Here is a 23,766-nt window from a genome sequence, read left to right on the forward strand (position 1 = left end):
TCAATGCATCTGCCAGGGCTGATCGAGTGGCCTCCGAGAAGTCCTTATCTGACATCATGCGATAACCACCTGTGTGGAGTAATTAAGCATCATGTCTCGAAACAACGATACCAGACAATTGACGAATTGAAGCAAGCTATTAGGGAGACCTTCAAGGAAATCACAATTCCCCACGCTTCGGAAAATTTCACACATGACCTACTGCTGCATCTTTTTGGCCGTGACTGTGATGGTGCATATACTGATGTTCTGGATCACTAAACAAGATGGATCGTAAGGCATCTACATTTGACATCTGTTATGAAATGTTCGAAATAAAGAAATATGTAAATAACTAAATAACATGACCAAGAAAGAGAGGCTAACAGGACTTTCAGACCACACTATACATCCAAGTAATATCCTGAGCCTAAGATATCCCATTTGACCAGCAGTCACTGTAAACCTCACATTGTAGGGACCTTACGAACTCATCCACATTGTACTGCAGTATGGGAGCCATTGTAAAGATTTTTCTCCCTCCCCTCCAAGGTGGGGTAATTGCAGCGTTGGGAGAGGGGAGGGACATTTGAGGAATTCGGTTCCTACAGGTGACCAAATGGTTGTCGTCTGGACCACCATACATGGGTTTGCTTGGTGTAATATTTTTGACCTCATATATAAGTCCTTTGGATGTTGGTCTCTTGCTGGATTAAGGCCTCTCTCTTTCTGCCTACTTTGAGGGTGCTGCTCCTACTATTGTTTCCCTTGTATGTTTTGGATGACTTGATTTCCTGCAGTTTTTCCTTCTCTCTAGATACTGTGCATTATCTGCTCTACATTGTTGTTCTGAGCAATAGTTGGAGCCGGACAACAAATGTTTCCTTCGTGGAGAGCCAAACGCCTGATCTTTCCATCCCATGGTGGTGTACCTGTAACAACTGAGGTGCATCAGATGCCTCAGACGTTGCCCGCTGACGATTGTTTCGCTTTAACAGGACTCTCTCACATCAGGAAGTAGAGCACCTTGAATCTGAAATATAATTGTACAAGTTTGTACCAATCACGTGATACAGGCAGCTAAGCCAAAAACTCCGATCACAGTGACATACAACATTCCACTGCCGCACCACGCTGTGGTCGCTGTATCATACATAGAGGTTACAGGTATGAAAGACTGAAGGCGCTCGTCGGTCCCCAGCAACAGAAGAAGTAAGATCGCTGGCCAAAAGCTCTAAAGAAAAAAAGAAATGACTACCGCCGACGTCTTAGAAAATGGAATATATCTTGTCACACAGATCCAGGGGTGAAAAGATGGTTCTTGAAATGAAGACTCAAACACAGGAGCCGGCACGCAACTTTAGAACTCTTGCAACGTTTCTATTACTGCTCATAGTTGAATGTACCTGAGCTGACAGCAGTCGCTGAATGTGTAAGCTGGTGTATAATTTGTCCAGGACCGCTGTATGATATGCCAAAATATTGATTGAGATTGGTGGCTTGGATAGGCAAGGTAGCAGAGACCAACAACACGTGCTATTCAATAATGTCTGGAATCCTGACCAGTGGTAGTTGCTGTTCAGATATAACTTACTTCAAACATCTCCCCTGCATGATAATTGTTATCTTCTGCATGACAATACTCATATTTTCCAAAGCATAGGCGTCGTCTACATGTACATTTGCATGACCGCTCTGCAAGAGGTTGGCAGAGGGTTCACAGAACCACTTTCAGACTGTTCTTTTACTATTCTCTTATAGAATGGCACAAGGTAAAATGAACTCCCATATCTTTCCGTGGGAGCTCTTATTTCTCTTATTGCATTACGACTGTCATTTATCTCTATGTAGCTGGAAATACACAAAGTAATTTCGCTTTCATGGGAAAGAGTTGGTGGTTTTAGTGAAAAGATATCGCTTCATCGAAAGTCGCTTTTGTTTTAATGAGTGTCACTGCAAATCGTCTATCATCTTCGTGACATTCTCTCCTACTTCACGATGATATAAAACGAGTTGACCTTCTTTGATGTTTTTCGAATCCCTTAGTGAATCCTGTCTCATACGGATCCCATACCGCACATCAGTAGTGCTTAGTGTAGACAGTCTCTTTAACAGATCTGTTACATCTTCGAAGTGTTCTGCCAATAAAACGTGGTTTTTGCTTTACTTTCCGTTCTCTATGTTCTGTTTCCCATGTAAGTAGTTCATAATTGAGTCACCAGATATTTAGTTGAATCTATAGCGTTAAGTTTGTGTGCTTTAACGTGTAACCTAAATTTAAGGTTTTTTTTTTTTTTTTTTTGATTCAGCGTCAATTCGCACTTTTCGCCCCACAAAGATATCTTATCTGGTCATTTTACAATTTGTTTTTGCTTTCTGGTGATCCTACTAGACGGTAAGCTACAACATAATCCGTATAAAATATAAGACGGGTGCTCAAATTGTCTTCTAAATCGTTTATATTGATTAGGAACAGCATAGGGCCTGTAATAGTTCCTTGGGAAATCCCAGATACCACTTCTGTTACACTGGATGACTTTCCATCAGTTACTATGAACTGTAACCTTTCTGACAGGAAATCACGAATCCAGGCGTACAACTGAGACGATTCTCCATGGGCACGCAATTTGATTAGAAGCTGGTTGTAAACGACTCAGAATACGAATTAAAGATTTGTTAGGACAACGGTATTCAATCACTCTCGCATAGATGCGACACTGAATTTTCCTTTAAGCTAAACTTTCGGTGCATACATTATACTACAGGTAAATAACTGATTTATCCAGGAGAGCTGTATAATAGTGATTGAAAGTACACACTGTCAAATTATTTGTCATACCATTAGGACTATGAATGACGCATACGTTTGATAGTTTGATGTTCAAGGCACCATGTCACGTATTCTGCAGTAATCTCAGGAAAACTGTTCGAATTTTGAACGCAGCTACCCAGCCGATGCTACACACGAACACAAATTACCTGCCAAAGTGGAGTGTTAGTATCTGAATGTGAGGGTTGTATTATTCAAGCGGTCTACCTCCTTCAATTGGCTCTGAGCACTATTGGACTTAACATCGATGGTCATCAGTCCCCTAGAACATAGAACTACTTAAACCTAACTAACCTAAGGACATCACACAACACCCAGTCATCACGAGGCAGACAAAAAACCCTGACCCCGCCGGGAATCGAACCCGGTAACGCGGGCGCGGGAAGCGAGAACGCTACCGCACAACCACGAGCTGCAGACTCTACCTCCTTCGCTGGAAATAAAACATCGTTTAACACAGCGATGAGTGTCGCAGGTCGACGAAGCAGCTGAGATATTTTAGGATGAAAAGATATACGAATGACAAGTGAAGTACGTGTGTGGGTAGAGAGAGCTCCTCCGGCTAACATGTACACTCAAAAAAGGCGCAATCGTCTTACGAAATACATACAGGGTGTCCAAAAATTTCCACTGCCATTTCAAAAAATCGTAACTTCGAAACTATTAGAGACAGAGCGTCGTGGTTTGTTGTAAATCATTTAGCAGCACTGTAAGTTTTCTTCTGCTGTGCCAGTATTTTAGTTTACGTCCACTCGTTGCTCGTGGAACACCACGGCGATATTATAGTTCTGTCCATGATTAGCGCTCGAAGAGTGGCAGTGTCATTTATTGGTGTTGTGTACAGGCGATACTTGACATAACTCCACAAAAAGAAATCTAATGGCCTGACATCGGGAGAGACGCATCTCCCAGTATATATGGCCCGCACGTTCAAACTCCAAAGTGGAGGCGCAGAACGGACAGCTTCAGCTCTTCGATCTGCGGTAGCAGCAACAGTTCGAGAATGTCACGTTAACATTTCCCGTTATTGATTATCTTTATTTTGGCTGGAGTCAAGGTCAGAGAAAATTTTTTGAATGATGCTGCCGCTGTTTGACTGTAATAACTTTTATTTTATTTTTGTACGATCCAGATACCGGTCTTGCGCCATTTTTAAGTAAAAAAATTTATTTATATGTCAAAATACATCAAACTGGTATGAAATACAACACGTTGTCGAAAAGACATTCTAACATTCTGCGTGGTGTCATTTTGTTCTATACCGTGTCTCCCTACCACTTTCGCGAAACGACGCTCTGAGCGTTTTTTTTAGAGAATTGACTAGTTTGAACCTGGGACCTGTTGCTGGTACGGAGACGCCAGACCACACATGACATGTAGAATGCAGAAGAGTTCAGTGAGACTAGCGATGATATAACCAAATACTTAATGATTTCAGCGTCAACTCCACTGCACTCCCTGTAAAAGAATCTTATTACTAACTAAATTTAGTGGAAGGGGTTCAAGGCTTTCCTATTTTTAGTTTGCTAGTGAAATAACGTCGAAAAAGCAGTTAAGTTTACCATTGGAAATTTTGTTCTACTCACAAAACATGGTTTATAAATTGCACTATTGATAAAAGGAGATATTTAATACAGGATGGTAAAAACCAAGTGCGTTCAACACAAATGGGAACGAATATTCCCTGAATGGGTTTCCAAATTCTACAATCGACTGAAGGATGACCTATGCCATATCACATCTATAATCTAGGTTTAAATTAAGTTTCACAAAAGGGAAAACTATCAAAATGGTCTACAGTGACCCTCAGTTATCTTTAATTACTTATCTAACTTGTCGTAAATTACAGTGGCTGATGTGGCTTTCTTAATAACTATATAACAGAAAAATCGTCGCGTTTCAGATTTTTACTTCAAGTGGCAAATGTGAACACCATGAGCTTTAATTGACGATCGACACTAGTATTACGCAAAAAGGGGGTGTAATAGATGAGACTTCTGCAGTTCTGCGTGTAGCTTTATGCGTTTTTATGCGGCATCGCGTGCGTTCATTACGTTATCGGTGTCTGTCAGGGGCGGCGGCCGGCGCAGCTCCGTTCACCTCGCCGTCTCGGAAGCAACTCCTCTCCCAACTTCTCCTTACTACAATTTACCGAAGTTGGTTTAAAAAACTATCTGGTTGTGTTTTCATCTGACCAGTCAGGGTCTCAATGTCAACCTTAAGCTCCGCCTACAAAAATTCTGTCTATCCAATGAGAAACGTTACACTTTTCGTGGTAGGACAATGTTTTTAAAATTTGGAACGTAACAGAGACGCAAAAAAGTCTCACGCTAAAACTTGCAGCTGGTGTGGTCCTTTTAGCGTTATAGTAAGATCTATACTGTTCTTCTGGAGAGCTCTATCTATTAACATGGGCTGGGGGTGGTCCTAACGTAACAGAGATGCAAAAAAAGTCTCACGCTAAAACTTGCGGGTGGTGTAGTCTTAGCGGTAGGCTGGCGACGTGGGTGTCAAGTCCATCCCTTATCGTAGGGCCTTCTAGCTTAACAAGGTTCTGCTCTCGGCTTCTGTTCTCGTTTCTCCCCTCGGAACTGCGTCGGTCTCACGGTGGGAAGGTATGACATGCATTTAGGCATTCTTGTGTTAGTCTGTGGTATTCCATTTGCTCACTCGTTACTCGTATTACTTTGGTTAATTTAATGTCACGATTTATTCGGAGCTATGTGACATACTACTGGAGTTGCTTATCATGGAAGGTGTTGGATTTGCCTGACACCTTACAACATATCTGGTCATTTCTTCGACAAGGGCTTTTACATCATACCAGTCTGATGTCTTTTGACATATAAATTAATATACTTGAAAATGGCCTAAGGTCGATATCTGGATTGTATAACAACAAAATGAAAGTTATTACAGTCAAACAGAGGCAGCATCATTCAAAAAATTTCCCATTATGGTCTTCTCTGAGAAAAAAAAATATGGGCCTATCACCCGACCGTTCATTAGGCTACACCAAACATTAAGCGTAGATCTATTCCGGATGTGTTGGCATGTGTTGTGTGGCGCTTCGATGTCTCAGATCCTATTGTTGAGTCGGTTCACATGGTACAGATATGTGGAAGTTGCTTCATCCGAAAATAGGTACTTTTTCATGTGGTTATTGTCAGTATATATGGAGGTTAGCATGGGACACGCGACTGTGTACGGAAGAGGGCGATCGTTTTGCTGCAATGCTAGGACCATTTGCATTTTTTACGCAAGATGTCGAACTGCTTATGTCACACTTTATGATCAGTTGATCCAGCTTCCTGAAATTCGAGTGAAGCACGACAGATTGGCTTTGGGGGCTGCGTTGAACGTTGAAAAACAGCTTGCGCTCCATCAGGTGACTGATGACATAGGGGGACACCCACTTCCAAGAAGATCTTTAACACTGACTGTCTATTTGAAGTTTTTGAAACACCTCATTATTCTTGCTTTTGTCGAATCGTCCTGCCGGCTACAGTTGCTCAGTAGTGTTGTCACAGATTTGTATTCTGTATACCAGATGAAACATCGCGACTACTCCTGGATTGTCATCATTTTGATGCACTCCGAGTCAAATATACAACTGAGTAAGGAAAAATCTCTGAGAGCTGCAATATTTTTATAACAAAACACGATTTTCTGGCTCTTTTAGCTTTCAAATACAAAGTTTTTGAAATGAAGGTGGGACTTTAAGGGCACCATGCATATCGCTTAGCTGTGTTTGACTTGATTCATAAGATAGCAATTTCCGAATTCTGACCAAGCGCTACTGACAGCTGTAGATATCTTGGAAATACGCTGGAAGAACAACGAGGCACGTCATCTCGTGCTGCCAGATAAGTAGCGTTACTTTCATGATGAGACAGCGAAATATAACGATCTGCAGAACGTTGCCAGATAAGTAGTCTTTTCATGATGAGATAGCACTGTAGCCCACGCCAATTCCCGGCTGCTGATATAAATACTCAGGCCGACCATGCCGAAGCAATAGTCTTCCTACTGAACCCTCTGTGGGGCGCGGTATCATTCTCCTACAAGGTGAGCTTCCGTTGCTATATATTATCAGTCATACTGCACACCCTATCGGATATAGGCCTCCCTCGACATTTCGTTACACCCAACAACGTAGATTCAGCACATTTTCGAGTGTCAGCTACCTACGTCATCATTACTGTCGGTTTGTATCTCCTGGAATACAGTTAAATACCGGGTAGTTATAGTTAAAGTGCAGCTATTCACTGAGGTCCACTGTGGGCTGTAATTATCGTATGGCAGTGAAACTCGGTAGATGTTCTGACGCTGAAAAAAATCAGTTCTAATTTTGGCCACCAGGTGTAAATCTGGCTCTGTCAGTGCAAGAATGACATATAGAAATCTTTCCCTAAGTAATGGATTAGGAACGGCACGTGTGCAGAAAAGACCAAACAAGTGAGAAAGGTATAAGGTTGATTTTATTTGTAATGTCCACTTACACAGTTCGTTGAATATGACTACTGGAGACGCGGACGAGATGCTGTACGTCACCAGATTTACATCTGGCGGTCAAAATTGGAACTTCCAGCGTAAATCGGTTCCATATTAACGCATTAGTAGCATATCCACCAAGTTCCGCTTCCGTACGATAATTACAACTGACACTGGACATCTGTGAGTAGCTGCATTTTAATTATAGCTACCCGGTACTTCCCTGTTAAGTGCACCATTGACTCGTGTGGCTGCATATCCCTCACTGTGTTACCATTACAATCGAAATTACATCTTGCACCTGTTTGAACGTATGCTTGCGAGAGTGGAAGCTGTCATCAAGGCTAATGGTGGCTCAACACCAGTTTGAATCCCAGCATTACCGATGGAGTGCGCTATGAACTTTTAAGTAATTTTCAGCCAGATGTACAGATAATTTTTATCACGTAGTGTATTTCAGACGACTTTAATAATTATTCCTGGCTGCTTGTTTAAATTTATGCAAGTTCTTGATGGCACACGACAAAATTGAGACCTTTAGTGGCTACCTTTTCAATTAAATATTGATTTCGTGAGACGCTGTGCGGAGACGAGCGAAGTGTGGCGCACAAGCTGACTAGTGTGACATCGCAGTTTAGTTGCACGACCTCTATATATCGTTGTCCCCATGGTGCATGCAGTTGTGAGTTGTCGTGGTTGGTTGGTTGGTTGTTGGTTGGGTGATTGGTTGATTGGGGGAGGGGACCAAACAGTGAGGACTTCGGTCCCATCGAGTTAGGGAAAGATGGGAAAGGAAGTTGGTCGTGCCCTTCCCAAGCAGCCATCGCGGAATTTACCTGAAGCAATTTAGAGAAATCATGGAAAACCTAAATGAGGATATCTGGACGTGGTTGGAACCGTTGTCCTCCAGAATACGGGTTCATTGTGCTAACCACTGCGCCAGCTCGCTCTGTAGTTGCAGTGGTGCATGTGAGGACGTGTTTCAGTCGTTCTGCAGACTGTGAAACGGGTAACGTGAAGGAGCAACGAATTTGCATCAAATTCTGTTTCAAGTAGAAGAATACTACAGTTGAAACCCATCGCATGTTGGCAGAGGCATTTGACAAGAACGCACAATTCACGATGTTTGTAACAGGTTTGGGCTGTCGCACCATACATTTCAACGGATTCTAGTCAATTAACTGAACACGAAACGAGTTGCAGCGAACTTTTTCCCAAGCCTTCTCAGCATTCACCAACGCAACTTCAGGATTCAGAAGTGTACTGAGTTGTAACAAAGAGTTTGAGAGTGTTCAAAATTTTTATCCAGAGTCATAACGGGTGATTAATCTTGAGTCTACAGTTATGACCCTGAAATGAAGCAGCAAGCATAGCGATGGAGTATGCTATGTTCACTAAGGCTGAAAAAAAGCTCCACACGTTTGTAGCAACATGAAGTCAATGCTCATCAATGTGTTTCGGGGAATAGTGCTTAACGAGTTAGTTCCACCTCGTCAGACTGTCAATGGGTAATTCTACTGAGAAGTTTTGAGGCGATCGAGGGAAAATGACCGGCGCAAACGGCCAGAATTGTGGAAAAAGAAAGCCTGGTTGATGCGCCATGACAACAGCGCTCACCTTGCTCGTTGTGAAGAAATTCCTGGACAAAAACCACTTGGCAACTGTTCCCCAACCTGCCTGTTCGCCAGACCTAGCCCGGTGCTCCTGAACTTAAAATTGCGTTGAAAGGGTGGCGTTTTCACTTGACTGAAGACTTGAACCACAACGGGTCCTGAACACCCTTCTTCCAGCGGACTTCCAGGAGTGCTTCCAAAAATAATGAAAACGCTGATAACGCTGCGTACATTCCCAAGGTGACTACTTTGAAGGTGACGGAAAACTTTAGGACGAAAGTACGGCTTTCTGATTCGTACAACGAAATTCTCTGATATTTTAGCTAGCATCTCGTATTCTCTTACATTATTTAAAAGAGTCTGACAGTACTCAGGCAAATTGCCAATTCCATATGTGTAAAAACCAACTAGTTCAGATTTAAAAGCAAAATCTGAAGTGGATTTTCTCGCGGAATGGTATTTTGTTATCGTTATAAGCGATTTGTTAACGGACTTATCACTGAGAAAGGCTAACATTTGAGAGTACAAGATCAGAGGAATAAATGTGATGACGTCTTTGCAAACAAAATCCTGTATAGATTCAATTATAACCAGTAACACGAGTGCTAGTTATGCAAGATTCGCGGAAGAGCTTCTGTTAAGTTTGGAAGGTAGGAGACGAGATACTGGCAGAAGTAAAGCTGTGAGGGCGGGGCGTGAGTCGTGCTTGGGTAGCTCAGTTGGTAGAGCACATGCCCGCGAAAGGCAAAGGTCCCGAGTTCGAGTCTCGGTCCGGCACACAGTTTTAATCTGCCAGGAAGTTTCAGTAACCTTCTCATCCCCGATCCTTTACAGAATCGAACTCTCGTGTTTAAGACAGCTACAGACGACTGGTGACTTTACAAACTAGTGAATGTGTTAGATATTTGACGTTAAGCATGTAAAACCTTTACGGTTGAAACCGCAAAAACAAATGCTTGGTAAGTGCTACACTGTTTTCCTTTTATTACTTTATGTAGCTGTAGGGAGAAAAAGACTAGATAAGGATTTAAATAATATTTAAAGTTCACTGGAACTCGCTAAAAGCTCTCACTACAAAACACTGTATGAGCATTGTCTGGGCAGTATTTCTGCTCAGATATAAGAAAAGCTTGTTTTTCAGTCATCTCAATCTTTATGACGTCGTGTCTCCTGAAATAGTGTCGAACAGTGATATAATTTTGCAGGTACAAGCGGTGGTGTATGTTGATACTGTCAGCAAAGTGTGCTGCGAATGGAGTTGGTTATAAAGAAATAATAAATTAAAACGTCATGCCTAATGCGTTTGTTTTACTGCGTGAACAGCCAAAATGGTAAGAAATATACTTTTCCTTTCGTTATCTTATGGGGGCGTCAGTGAAAAAAAGTTTCGAAAAGGTTTGAAATTACGTGTAGAGTTTGCTGAACTCGCTAAGTTTTTTCTCAGACTAAATGTAGTCTTGGTAATTTGTAGGCCGTGAGTCACACTGCCTCGAGGCACATACACAGTTTAAAACTCCAATTTTTTATTTATTGTATTGCGCCTGTATTGTAAGATTAATGAGTTGATTATGACAGCATTTTAAACTTTTCAGTGCGACCAATAGCTATACGAAATACTGAAAATAAAGATTTTGTTGCCCCCGAGAAACAGGAAACCTGTAACAAGTATCTGGTGGTAGTTCAGTAACATCAAAATCAGCAGCGTGTTGAAGGACGTCGACCCAAAGTGTTTCGTGCTGTATCTTACAATAGAGTCTAAAGACAGCCAATGCGTGTCTGCAACGAACCACCGCTGAGAAGCAGTTCGAAATATACAATACACTGTGTCAAATTTAAGTTATTACCATCTATGGAGGTACACTGTTCTTGACTTGAGATGTGTTCTGTTAGGGTTCAACAATTAATATCTTTTTATGAAATTAACGTAAAGGCACCATATCTCTTCATGAATAATGACGTTGGATAAGAGTTTTCAAACTGATGACCACACATAAATGTATGTCTGGCCACTCCCTTGATTTGTTTTCTCAAATCCTATGAATGGAATGCGAAGTAGTAATTTATCTTGTTCTGTAGCGTTGTTCTTTCCTTACAAATGGTCTGTTGTACTATATATGCTTCTAAAGCCAGGTCGCTCCTTTACCTGGCTAATATTTGAGATTTTTATGTTTTTCCTACATCACTGGTAATAGATTTAGAGAATATCCTACATTACAGAGAGGAGACAGACGGGTATATACTTTTTGTGTGGATAAGTAGGTGTACGCACTGTTTCCTTTACATTACCTATGTGGTTATTCAGTGTAAAGCCTCAGGAGTTTTGGTGGATCCTAAGGTGACCATCTCAGCATTTACTCATATCTGGTACATGGATACCTAGTCTCTTAATAATAATAATGCCAAATATCACTGTCCTAACTCAAACCATTTTTGGTAACTTTAGATTTCAACGCTAAAGGGTATATTCCCAGTCATTAGTCAGGCACCAATTTCTGTGCTTTCAGAAACCTGCTACTGAGCAATGAGTTGGCCTACAGAGCTCAGTTTTTTATGTATCTAGTATTTAGGCTACGAAGTTGGTATAATTTATAAAAACTAGGACACATCGCTCAGATTTTTCATTGAAAAATGTTGAAATATATACTTAATCCACGCTGTGCTTTAAATTTGTGATCTTTTCAAAAAAATCATGACTTTGCACAGGGAAATACTACAGGCCTCAGCTCGTACACTGTAACTCTTTAGTTCTGCTATTAAGTAGAAATAATAATGAAAAAACTTTGGCATTGCAGTTACTATTTCTTACATTCACTTAAAAGTGACGTTTTTACAGTTATGATTTACAAGTCAAACACAAACATTTTTAGGACCTGCTTTTCAAGGAATATACATGGTTTTTATTAACCAGTTTTCTGTGGTGGTCATTATGGATGGTATATGTAAGTGGCATTTTTATATTATTCTTTGACAGTGATTAAAGAGAGTTAGGATATTCTTCTCTGACCTGAGATTGCTACCAGATTTGTAAAGATCAAGTTGAGCTGCATCTGTCTACGTACCCCTCCAGAACTCTGAAGTTCGTAAAATTTGATGTTTTTTGGCGATGGAGTCACCTTTAAGTGGAAGTAATAAAAACTAATTGCATTGGCAAACGCTTTTCATTATTATTTATACTTAGTAGTACGACTAAAGAACTACAATGTACAAACTAAAGTGAATACCGCTTACTTGCACAAAGTTATGATTTCTCAAAAATCATGATAAATTTAAAGCACAGCATGGAAAAGTGTGTTTTTCACGTTTCCAGAAAAACTCTGAATGATGTATCCTACCGTTTCTATATCGTATCAACTTAGTGGCCTACGTACTAGATGCACAAAAAATTTAGGTCTGTAGGTCAACTCATTACCGAGTAGTAGGTCTCTGAAAATGGAGAAACTGGTGTCTGACTAATGATCAGATACACGCCCTTAACCCTTCAAATTAGTCCGTTTAGTAGTTTTACTATTAAGAGATGTATATATCCATGTACCAATTATGAATAATTCCGAGTTGGTCACCTTGCCAATCCTTGTGAGATTGCACGGAATGACCCTAAATGTTAAATTTGTAAATCATTTCTCAGTGAAGGAAATTACTGCTGAAGTTCAATTATTCCTTCATCAGTTCATATCTACATGGATGACCAGTATTATATTTTTGAAATTTTTTTAAATCAACTACATTGAGAACAACTAAAATGTATCTCTCCTGCAGACTTTGTGAATAGTGTTTGTTGAGTTTTGTTAAAACGGTCCCCAATTTAATGAGGAACCATCGAAAAGTGAGATATGTGCAACCTTTTGGAGTAATGCTAAGAAAGAACGGAGCTCTGTTGAGTGCATTACCTCCAAGCGCTTCACACTTAGGAGCAAAATCAGACTCCTCGACCTACGATCTCCCCTTCCTGTATCACTTTGCTTGCTTCGTCAAATTCAACATGCGTGCCATGCAGACTAACCATAGCTGAATATTACAGATTTGCACCGTGACTATAAGTAGGTATGTGTCCAGAGAGGCGATTAATAGCGCCCAAAAACAATAACACAGCATTTTTAGGGATGACACGCTATCCTAGTTGTCTCGTTTTCTCTTTCGTTGCGCCCAGTGCGAACGCATTTTCACGAATACAAGCGAATGTTACTGCACACTAGCGAACTGCCTTGCGAGTGATCGTTGTTTTTGCATCCATTTGCTCCGCCGCAAGGAAGATCTTAAAGACGAAGCACAAGCCAAAACTAAACAACGACGATGAATGAAAGCATTTCTGGCTCATAGATGCAAAACTTCCTGTATTCAACAACTGATAAGGGTAACTAAGGAAAAATCTCACCATAAAAGCCAGACTGTGATATTTGGCCCACTTCCCCAGAATGTGATTTCCTTTTGTGAATACAAAAAAGTTTTAAGACATGTGTCTTCTGACTCGTTTGATGCGGCCTCCCACGAATTCCTCTCCTGTGTCAACCTCTTCACCTCAAAGTTGAACTTCCGCCCAACGTCCTTAATCGTTTGTTGGATGCATTCCTGTCTCTATCATGCTGTCTCTAAGTTCTAGTTGTCACTTTTGTTTTCTATTGGGGGCAAATCCCAATTCCTATGACTTCTCAATATTTGATCCTATTCCGTGTTAGATTTGCTAATCTTCTGCTAACGATAGGTTAGATTCAAAATACTGTTGTTCAATTTACATTAAGTAGATGTTTATCTCTGAGGTTGTGGCATTGTACGTATGTTTTTGCAGATGAAAGGCAGCTGGCTACTTGCTTTGGTGGTGCCCACGGCGTGCGTCCTGTTTGCTAGCCATGTGGACACAGCGAACGTGTTGGCTCTTTTCCCCCTGCCAGCAAGAAGTCACTGGTTTTCTCTCAAACCACTCCTCACTGGGTTGTCCCAAAGAGGTCACAACATCACACTGCTGATAACCGAGTTGGAGCAAGATATACCTGAAAAGTGGGACGTTATCAGAATTCCGCCGGTACTGCCAACGCTCTGTAAGTAAACGCACTGGTTATTCTTGTTATATGGTCGTGAGCAGAACAGTATCTTGTTACAATGGAGTTATGTATAAAGAATAGCCAGTATTTCAGATGGAATTACCCATTCCCTCTACATGTTGCTTATTAGGTAGTGTCTCAGAAGGACATACTGATATCCGTTTCCACAGTGACAGATTCTGAAAATCTGATTCTCTTAGTTTTCACATGGAACGAATTGGTAATTCTGTTGTTGGAAATTTCAGTTGATTTGTTATGAACGGATGCAGGAGTATAAGGGAATAATAAAAAAAGTTTCTTCATGTAGATCTGAAAACGTGAGATTTGTGGAAGGTAATCAGAAACCTGGTTTAGTATCCGGAAGCGCTATCTACACAGACTCTCCTTGCGGTGTCGGGGGTTGTCATAGAACTGCGACCCTTCCTTTCCTGTCGTAAAGGGCGTCTAATAGTATTTGTTATTGTTCTTGTAACTTTTTCTCGGAATTTTGAAGGTTTCTGCTCTTTTCACTTTTTTAAACGCATATTCCCTCAGATTTTTTGCTTTTTCAAATTCTAATCCTCTTTTGGGTTCGACCTCCACTTTCCAAATTAAGCCGAAGTGTGGGCCGTTTGGGGAAGGACGCCTTGCTGTGGTGAATTATCTCTAAGCTGTGCGTTGTTATCTTTTATACGTACCAATCAAGTAGATCTACCACTGCACCCGAAATCCAGCACACAAGTCAGTCCGTCGTGGTGGGGTTGTTATATACCCTCTCGACGGTAGCCCCTTGACAATGCAGGGATCGCACTGCCGATATCTGAGCTGTCACCTCCCCGTGCACAGCCAAGCAGTACGTGCCTGTTCACTATGGGGTACCGCGACTCTGGGCAACGGCTACTGGCTACTGTTTCCCGTGGCCTTTGCCTTTCCTGCGGAGAGAGACTCGAATCGAAGTGAGTGGCATCGGGGCGTATGATCCGCAATGAAACGGATTAAACGGTGGCCGTGCCAACACGGCCGTCTCATCAGTCAGGAACAGTGATTTTAATTCAGAGGTTTACAGTCCAACTGCATTTCCGTTACTGACGATGCCTCAAGACCAGAGCCAGGCAAGGAGAAATGGAAGTGGACAGTTCGTCGAGTTCTTGGCTTGTTCCCGCACTGACGGCGGATGTTTCGCTTCAACGAATCCAATGTTTTTCATTAAAAATGTTGAACATATGTTTACGGAGGTTGCGGCAATAGAGAAGGTGAGAAATGGATCTTTGCTGATCAAGACGTCGCACGCAAACCAATCACGGGCAATTCAGGTTTGCTTCAGTGTAGGAGATATACCAGTCACCGTTTTTCATCATATCAAGCTCAACAGAATTCAAGGTGTTATCTTCCATCGGGACCTAACGCTTCAAACTGATGAATAGTTGTGTGCTAATCTGGCGTGACACAGAGTTCGCCGCATCCAGAGGGACCCAAAATTAATTGAGTGGACACTGAAGCATTTACCTTAGCCTTCGACGGAAATATTTTAACTGAGAAAGCTAAGGTGAAGGTTTATTGGTGTGATGTCAGGCCTTACTTCCCTCCTACAATTAGATGTAAGTGCCAAAGTTTCGGACACATGTCCTCCCTCTGTTCAAATGAGGCTATCTATAGAGCACGTGGACAGGCATCCCATGAGGTCAGCCGATGTGACCAAACCTCTCAATGTATCAACTGTATGGAACTTTGCATAGACACGACCCCTGGTCCCAACAAAATCCACAACCAAATGCTCGATCACCTTCGTGTCAGCAGCGTGAAACATATCCTCAGATTTTTTAATCATATTTGGATGGAGGGAGTATTTCTCTCTCAGTGTCGGAAAAATATTGCTATTCCTGTCCTGAAACTGGGAAAAGACCCGCATGTTTTAAGAAACCCTCGGCCAGTCTCTCTGACGAATGGGCTGCGTAAGCTATCGAACGAATAGTAAACCGCCGTCTTTGTTGATGGCTTGAAGCTAGAGGGCATACATCACGATTCCAAAGCGTCCACCACAGATCATCGGTTCGTTAGGAATCCGCAATGCACAATGCGTTTGCGCATCGCCAACAATTCATTAATGTGTTATTTGACCTACAGAAGGCATATTATACTACCTGGCGACATCACATCCTATCTACACTGCATAAGTGGGATTTCTGAGGCAGTTTACCCATTTTTATCCAGAATTTCCTACCTCATCGATGTTTTCGGCTCCAGATAGGTTCGACTCTCAGCAACCAATATGTACAGGAAACTGGAGTCCCTCAGGGATCGGTTTTGAGCGTAACGCTGCTTGCTATCGCCATTAGTGGTACCTTAAACGCAGCGCTGGCCGATCTAGGGCATGCTCTCAGCTTACCTACCTCACTACCTCAGATGCTTGAGGCTGACGTGACAGCCTTTGCCAGATTGTTGTATTTCCTGAGGGAGAACGGATTTTACTCTAACCCATGCAATACTCTTCCACTTCCAGTGACAGGTGTGGTTGTGGAGACGTGATCCTCCCCCCCCCCCCCCCCCCCCCCTGTGGCGGGTCCCCACCAAGCGTCTGCAGATTACTTTCTTCCCCTCTCACCTTGTTGTGCTTTTAGATCCTCTTGTGTAAAATGCTTCCCGGGTTATCTCTGTTTCCTTTTATCAATCGCGTTAAAATTATTGTCACGCCATTTTAAACTCTTTGATTAGCTTATAAAGTTTGAGTCCTCCTTTCTTCCGCTTTTCACGTTTTTATGTGTGTCTCTCATAAGAAGGGACTGATGAGCCTATACTTTAGCCCCTTTAAATCCATAATTACCACCATCATCTACACAGCTAGAGGCGGAGGCGCTTGAGAGATAACTCCGAAAATATGGTTAGGAAGAGCCACTAAATTCACTATGAAATATTGAACTAATTATGGCACATGTATTTTAATTCTAACTAGTCTTAGACTTTACCCATGGCCTGCCTTTAAAAGAAATATTGCTTCAGCACCTTACGTACTGTATTATTCACTGTACACACCATATCTGTTAAATGTGGTGGTCCACGAGTCGTTCACGTATTCGGACGCAACATTGCAGTTAGTTTCGAATTCTTTCCAACACCAAGGACCATCTCGTAAATGTCGAAAAGACTACGCTTCTCTCGGTCTCGAACCATATCAACGGCAGTGCTGTACACTTCAGTTTGAGATAACCCGGACAGAAAAATCCCGAGGAGGATTGAGGTCGCGTGATGTTTAAGGCACAGACCCTGCGCAGTCCGTTCACCTTGGACCATACTGGCGCGTTAAATGCGCTCTTGGAGCAGCAGCAATATGTGCACCACGATGCATCTACCACATTCCACAATCATGGGCCATGGGTGAAATTCCGGTCCAGTGAAATAAGAAGCTAATCGAAAAGATTACATTTGAAAAACAAATGTTCTAACAGGGGAAATATTTCATATTGTAGTCAGTGGTGGCTCGTATACACACGCTCTCGCAGTTATCTAACAAAATATAATTTTATTTTTTGCACCTCCACAATTTCCAAAAATTTTGTAAAGGTAAACATCGTCGGTAGTACGCTTTAATATTCTTTATTAATTGTGCGATGGGCCGATTTCGACATTTATGTTGATTTCAATGGATAACCATCACATGATTTATCATTCACTCTAAGAGGTAAAATACGACACATCACGAGGAAGTTATCCGAATGGGATAGAAAGCTGTATGTAATGTGCATTTACAGACGAACAAATTGTTACGATATCAGAAAATGGGATGATTTACTAAAGAGAAAGATCTTTACAAATTAAGCAAGTTGAACACGAGTTCATCCATCTCTAACCCTTATGCAAGCACTGGTTGATAGAGTTACCGGATGTCCTCTAGAGGATATCTTGCCAAATCCTGTCCAACTAGTCCGTTAGATCTTCAAAATCCGGAGCTGGTTGGAAGCTCCGGCCATAATGCTCCAAACGATCTCAGTTTGGGGAGAAATCCTCCGCCATTGCTGGTCAAGGAAGGGTTTGGCAAGTTTGAAAACAGGCAGTAGAACTTTTCCCGACAGTCAACTGGCGTTATCTTGCTAAAATGTAAACCCAGAATGTGTTACCATAAGAGAGAGCCGAACAGTGCGTAGAATATCATCGATCATCGACGTATCACTGTCCTGTAAGGGTGTCGGTGATGACATCAAAAGGGCCTTGATTCGAAAATAATTGGTGCTCCAAACCATTATTCCTAGTTGTCGGAGTGTATGGAGGGCGGCAGTCCGGTTAGTATCCCACTGCTGGTCGGAGCGTCTCTAGACAGTCCGGCCTGGAATTTCATTGACTGGAGAAGAATTATCTTCAGTGATGAGTTCCGCTTCGAACTGAGCGCCGATGACAAGCGAAAACGTGTCTGGAGACGTCCATCATACTGGTCCGACAACCGGGAGTGATGGTCTGTGGTCTTCATAGAAGGATCCGTTTGATTGACCTCAGGGCCACCCTGACAGCACAGCGGTACGTCGACGTTATTCTACACCCCGTTTTGTTGCTCTTCACGGCAAGTCATCCCGGGATCACATTTCAGAAATACACTCCTGGAAATTGAAATAAGAACACCGTGAATTCATTGTCCCAGGAAGGGGAAACTTTATTGACACATTTCTGGGGTCAGATACATCACATAATCACACTGACAGAACCACAGGCACATAGACACAGGCAACAGAGCATGCACAATGTCGGCACTAGTACAGTGTATATCCACCTTTCGCAGCAATGCAGGCTGCTATTCTCCCATGGAGACGATCGTAGAGATGCTGGATGTAGTCCTGTGGAACGGCTTGCCATGCCATTTCCACCTGGCGCCTCAGTTGGACCAGCGTTCGTGCTGGACGTGCAGACCGCGTGAGACGACGCTTCATCCAGTCCCAAACATGCTCAATGGGGGACAGATCCGGAGATCTTGCTGGCCAGGGCAGTTGACTTACACCTTCTAGAGGACGTTGGGTGGCACGGGATACATGCGGACGTGCATTGTCCTGTTGAAACAGCAAGTTCCCTTGCCGGTCTAGGAATGGCAGAACGATGGGTTCGATGACGGTTTGGATGTACCGTACACTATTCAGTGTCCCCTCGACGATCACCAGAGGTGTACGGCCAGTGTAGGAGATCGCTCCCCACACCATGATGCCGGGTGTTGGCCCTGTGTGCCTCGGTCGTATGCAGTCCTGATTGTTGCGCTCACCTGCACGGCGCCAAACACGCATACTACCATCATTGGCACCAAGGCAGAAGCGACTCTCATCGCTGAAGACGACACGTCTCCATTCGTCCCTCCATTCACGCCTGTCGCGACACCACTGGAGGCGGGTTGCACGATATTGGGGCGTGAGCGGAAGACGGCCTAACGGTGTGCGGGACCGTAGCCCAGCTTCATGGAGACGGTTGCGAATGGTCCTCGCCGATACCCCAGGAGCAACAGTGTCGCTAATTTGCTGGGAAGTGGCGGTGCGGTCCCCTACGGCACTGTGTAGGATCCTACGGTCTTGGCGTGCATCCGTGCGTCGCTGCGGTCCGGTCCCAGGTCGACGGGCACGTGCACCTTCCGCCGACCACTGGCGACAACATCGATGTACTGGGGAGACCTCACGCCCCACGTGTTGAGCAATTCGGCGGTACGTCCACCCGGCCTCCCGCATGCCCACTATACGCTCTCGCTCAAAGTCCGTCAACTGCACATACGGTTCACGTCCACGCTGTCGCGGCATGCTACCAGTGTTAAAGACTGCGATGGAGCTCCGTATGCCACTGCAAACTGGCTGACACTAACGGCGGCGGTGCACAAATGCTGCGCAGCTAGCGCCATTCGACGGCCAAGACCGCGGTTCCTGGTGTGTCCGCTGTGCCGTGCGTGTGATCATTGCTTGTACAGCCCTCTCGCAGTGTCCGGAGCACGTATGGTGTGTCTGACACACCGGTGTCAATGTGTTCTTTTTTCCATTTCCAGGAGTGTATAAAAACCGCCTGGACATGCCTAAAGTTTCTACACCTTGTCTTCCTTCTTTCCAAGCTCTGCCTTCGCCAGCAAGGTCGCTGGACCTCCCCCAATTGAGGATGTTTGGAGCATTATCGGCAGGGCCGTGGAACCAGTTTGGGATTTTGCTGATCTAACGCGCGAATTCAATAGAATTTGGTACGATGCCCAAAGGAAGACATTCAACATCTCTGTCTTTCAATGCCAGCCGAATAACTGCTTATGTATGGCCCAGAGGTGGACCATCACTGACTTGCTCGACTTGTGAAACCCTTTCTCTTCAACAAATCATACATTTCTTCTGAAATTATAATCATTTGTTTGTCTGTACACGTACATGACATCTACCGAGTTCCGTTGCATTGGGATAATTCCTGCGTGATGCGACGTCTTTGTTCTCTTAGAGTGTACTTGTAAAGGCTGCGGTTTTTTTCTTATTCTTAAATTGAGAACAACTGTGTGAGGTGAAATGACAAGTTTAATGTCACAATATTTCTCACCAAATTACAACTTTTCACACAGTTTTCAACTCGCCAACATAAAAACAGCGCAATGGATAAACCATCTTGCCAACATCAAAAGGTGAAATAAGTTTATACACAACAGTGTTAAATATTAACTGTCTGAAAGAACATTAATCTTAAGTACAATATTTTGAAAGTTTAATTGGAAGTTTCTTTAGATTAATCCTAAGCACAATAATATGAAAGTTTAATTGGACGTTTCTTTACAAAATAGCACCTACACATACGTTATGATGTTGGTCATTCCTAAGAAAATCGTCCGATTCCGGTTCAAAGTTCGATACCATTTAAGATGGCAATCAAGTCTATGGTGGATGGTTAGTCAAGTGACGAATTTGAGCGCAAGATTACCCAAGGTCGCTCGAGTTTGCAGTCGACGCAAGCTGGTGAACCAACAAAGTTTACTCCTGTGCACGCGGTGTTTACCTTAAGCTGCGACGAGCTGCTGTCTGCAAGGCCGCCCTCTCCCACTGAAATTCCTAGAAAACTAATCTGGCCTCTGCTGAACTTTCCAGCAGCAACTTTCCCTATGTTTCTCGTTATGCGAGAAAACATGCCATAGTCTTATTATGTGGCGATATACACTCGCATGGTTGGAGCAGCACGCATATTATAGTGCCCTCTCAGTTCTCGCGAGAACAGTTAACTAATTTGGCTGGTTCGTTTCTCCACAGTTGGAGCTAAACATTATTATAGCTAATTTTAGCTGGTGTGCAGCCGCTGTGAACGCAGTGTCCACACCAATTTCTTCTCTGCATCGTACGGAGCGTTAAGCGCTCCATTCTTCACTTGGTGCCAATTCGGAGAAGAGTCCCCATACAAAATTTCTCTCTTGTACTACTCATGGCAGAACTGCATCCCCCCCACTTGGGTTCCTTTTTCACGTCACTGTTTTTTTCGACCAATAGGAGCGTTCCTCTTATTTTGTAGAAACACCCTCCACCAATCTCAACGTCCCTTCTATCAAACTGCGTCGAAACTTCAGTTTTCTCCTTCCTAGTGAGTTTCCGCCAATCAGATGCTTTTTGCCCGTTCCAGACGCCTAAAGTATTTCCGCAGTGCGGCTTCGCTACGCCGTTGTGGAGCTGACTTTTCAAACTTAAAAGCGACTCAAGTCGCGTTCCTTGTTCTACCTTCCGCTCAAAGACATGCATTGTATAGGAACGGTGTGTTAATTACCGTCTATTGACTGTCATCCCTTTTTGCATTACATTTTGATAGGCAAATGTTCTCATAACTGTCGATTTACGTTAGGTGTCATCTTCTCCTTCTCATTGCGATTTGTAAAGGTCTCATGTAAGATGCGAATCTGACCGTTTATTCTGTCACCTTACAACTTGATGTGGCATATAAAACAGTTACTATTCCTTCATGTTTGGAATACTAATTACGTTTATATTGCTATAGCACAGAATAGTAAGGGGTTGAGAATTAGAAAATGTTATTAAAACTCAATCACCTTGCTACAAGCAAAATGCGTTCATGTCGGAGATAGAAACAGAAGCAGGAAATTAGTGATATACCACAAGTGCTCCTCGCCTCAGCACTTTACAATGCCGCTCCGAGAGAGAGAGACGATGAGCTCGGCAGAAAATAGCATGGGACAGAAAACCAGACGTGTATATTTGTTAGCTCGTAAGAGATGTCAAAAAAGTTGTACCTGTTTCGTAAGAACCATTATCAGAGAGCCTACACTGCAGCTAAGAACCCGTTAAGCGAATAGAGCAGAACGAGGAGGACACATGCAGTCATTGCGAAACAAACATTACCTCATAGCCTCGCGTTAGCTCCCTTTAAATACTCGAGCTCTCCAGCTCTCAAGGAGTTGATCATGGGTGATCGACACCGTTCACAGTAACAGCACTCGATTCCATGATTACGGTACTGTACCGAATCAATGTCCTAGATACTCCAAAACAGACTATGAACCAGCCGAAGTTGTAACTGAGATGACGGTCTTCGTCTGATGAATTTCATACTGTTCGCCGACTACCACTGCTGATAGAGAAGCCGACTGTCTTCCGACAACACCACATCGCACAGTGCTGACAGCACCGAACTTCAGCGCGGAACCAGCAGCAGGGCTTCGTGGGGTCCACGTTCCTGTTCAACACCTGGGCGCCTCCGGGTTCTGAAACCTACCTGGCCGGTAGGAAGGAGATCTATCGACCACGCAACTTTCGACGACATCGCATCGCGAATGTGTCATCAGGGATCAACACAAAATTCGAAGTGCGACCGAGCACAATCCGGCAGCTAGTACGAGACCATTCGTCAGGACCACAGCAGTGCCGGCACCGGGTCGCGAAGCGAGGTACTCACTCTTTGCTTGGACAAGCATAAACGGAGCTGACTCGGCAGCTGCTAGAGGGAATCCAACACGAAGCTGACTAAGGCATCGGCTACAACGCCGGAGTGGAGCAAGACGACTGTAAACATGGTTAATAAATAATTAATCTTTGGCAATGGCTCATTAGCGTCAGAGACGCTTCACAGGCATCCAACTGCTGTCCAGACTTCATGAAGAGGACTCTCCCCTCGGCCCCTCTGCAGTACGTCACTTCAAATGTGACGCAACGTATGATTCTTACCCCGATTTGCTTGAAAACGACGATCCCACAGTTAGTCAAGAATATCGCATCTTACTACGTATCGCGTTTTTCTTTACAAAACCTCGCGAAAGACTCTTTCATGGACCAATGTATACTGGAACTGGTTTACTTCTATTGGGTTTTTCCATAAGTTGAATAAGTGCAATAGATAGACACAACAGAGACTTTAATCGTCAATAATATATTCTCATTCACTGTTTACGACAGTCTGCCAACGTTGTGTTAACTTTTCGATTCCGCGTCTGTAGGAATCACGTGGTCTTGAGGTGAAGAACTCGTCCAACCGTGTTCGGAGCGCATTTTCATGCCGAAAGTAAATTTCTTGAAGGCGTTCGATATAGAGCGGAAAAGAAGAAATCCTGAGGGCCTAAGATCAGCTGAATATGGCGGGTGCGGTATGACACCCAATCCATCTCCTGTATAACATTTTTTTTCCAATCTAGTAGAACTTGAACGGACGTTATTGTGGAGTAGGGTCACTTCATGCACTCTTCTTGGCCGTTGACTTCGATCCCGTCTGCAAGACGTCGCATATGTTCGCGATAAATGCCAGTAGTGATGGTTACACCTCAGGAAGCAATTCGCAGTGCACCACACGATCGCTGCCCTCCCAGACGCATAACATCATCTTTTGCGGATGTCTGCAGGTCTTTGTACAAGGAGCTGCTGCTTAG

At 43.3% G+C, this 23,766-nt stretch overlaps 1 protein-coding gene across 1 annotated transcript in view; it reads left to right on the forward strand.

Annotated features, from left to right (window-relative positions):
* The first annotated feature begins 6,830 nt into the window (after positions 1–6,830).
* The window catches only part of LOC126284499 (UDP-glycosyltransferase UGT5-like), a 59,196-nt gene continuing 42,260 nt past the window's right edge, over positions 6,831–23,766 (forward strand). The window contains exons 1-2 of the mRNA XM_049983471.1: positions 6,831–6,877; positions 13,700–13,949. Coding sequence (XP_049839428.1) covers positions 13,700–13,949 — 250 coding nt within the window. The 5' untranslated portion in view covers positions 6,831–6,877. The remainder of the gene's footprint in view (positions 6,878–13,699; positions 13,950–23,766) is intronic.

The sequence above is a fragment of the Schistocerca gregaria genome, chromosome 8, assembly GCF_023897955.1.
Source record: "Schistocerca gregaria isolate iqSchGreg1 chromosome 8, iqSchGreg1.2, whole genome shotgun sequence".
Lineage (NCBI taxonomy): Eukaryota > Metazoa > Arthropoda > Insecta > Orthoptera > Acrididae > Schistocerca > Schistocerca gregaria.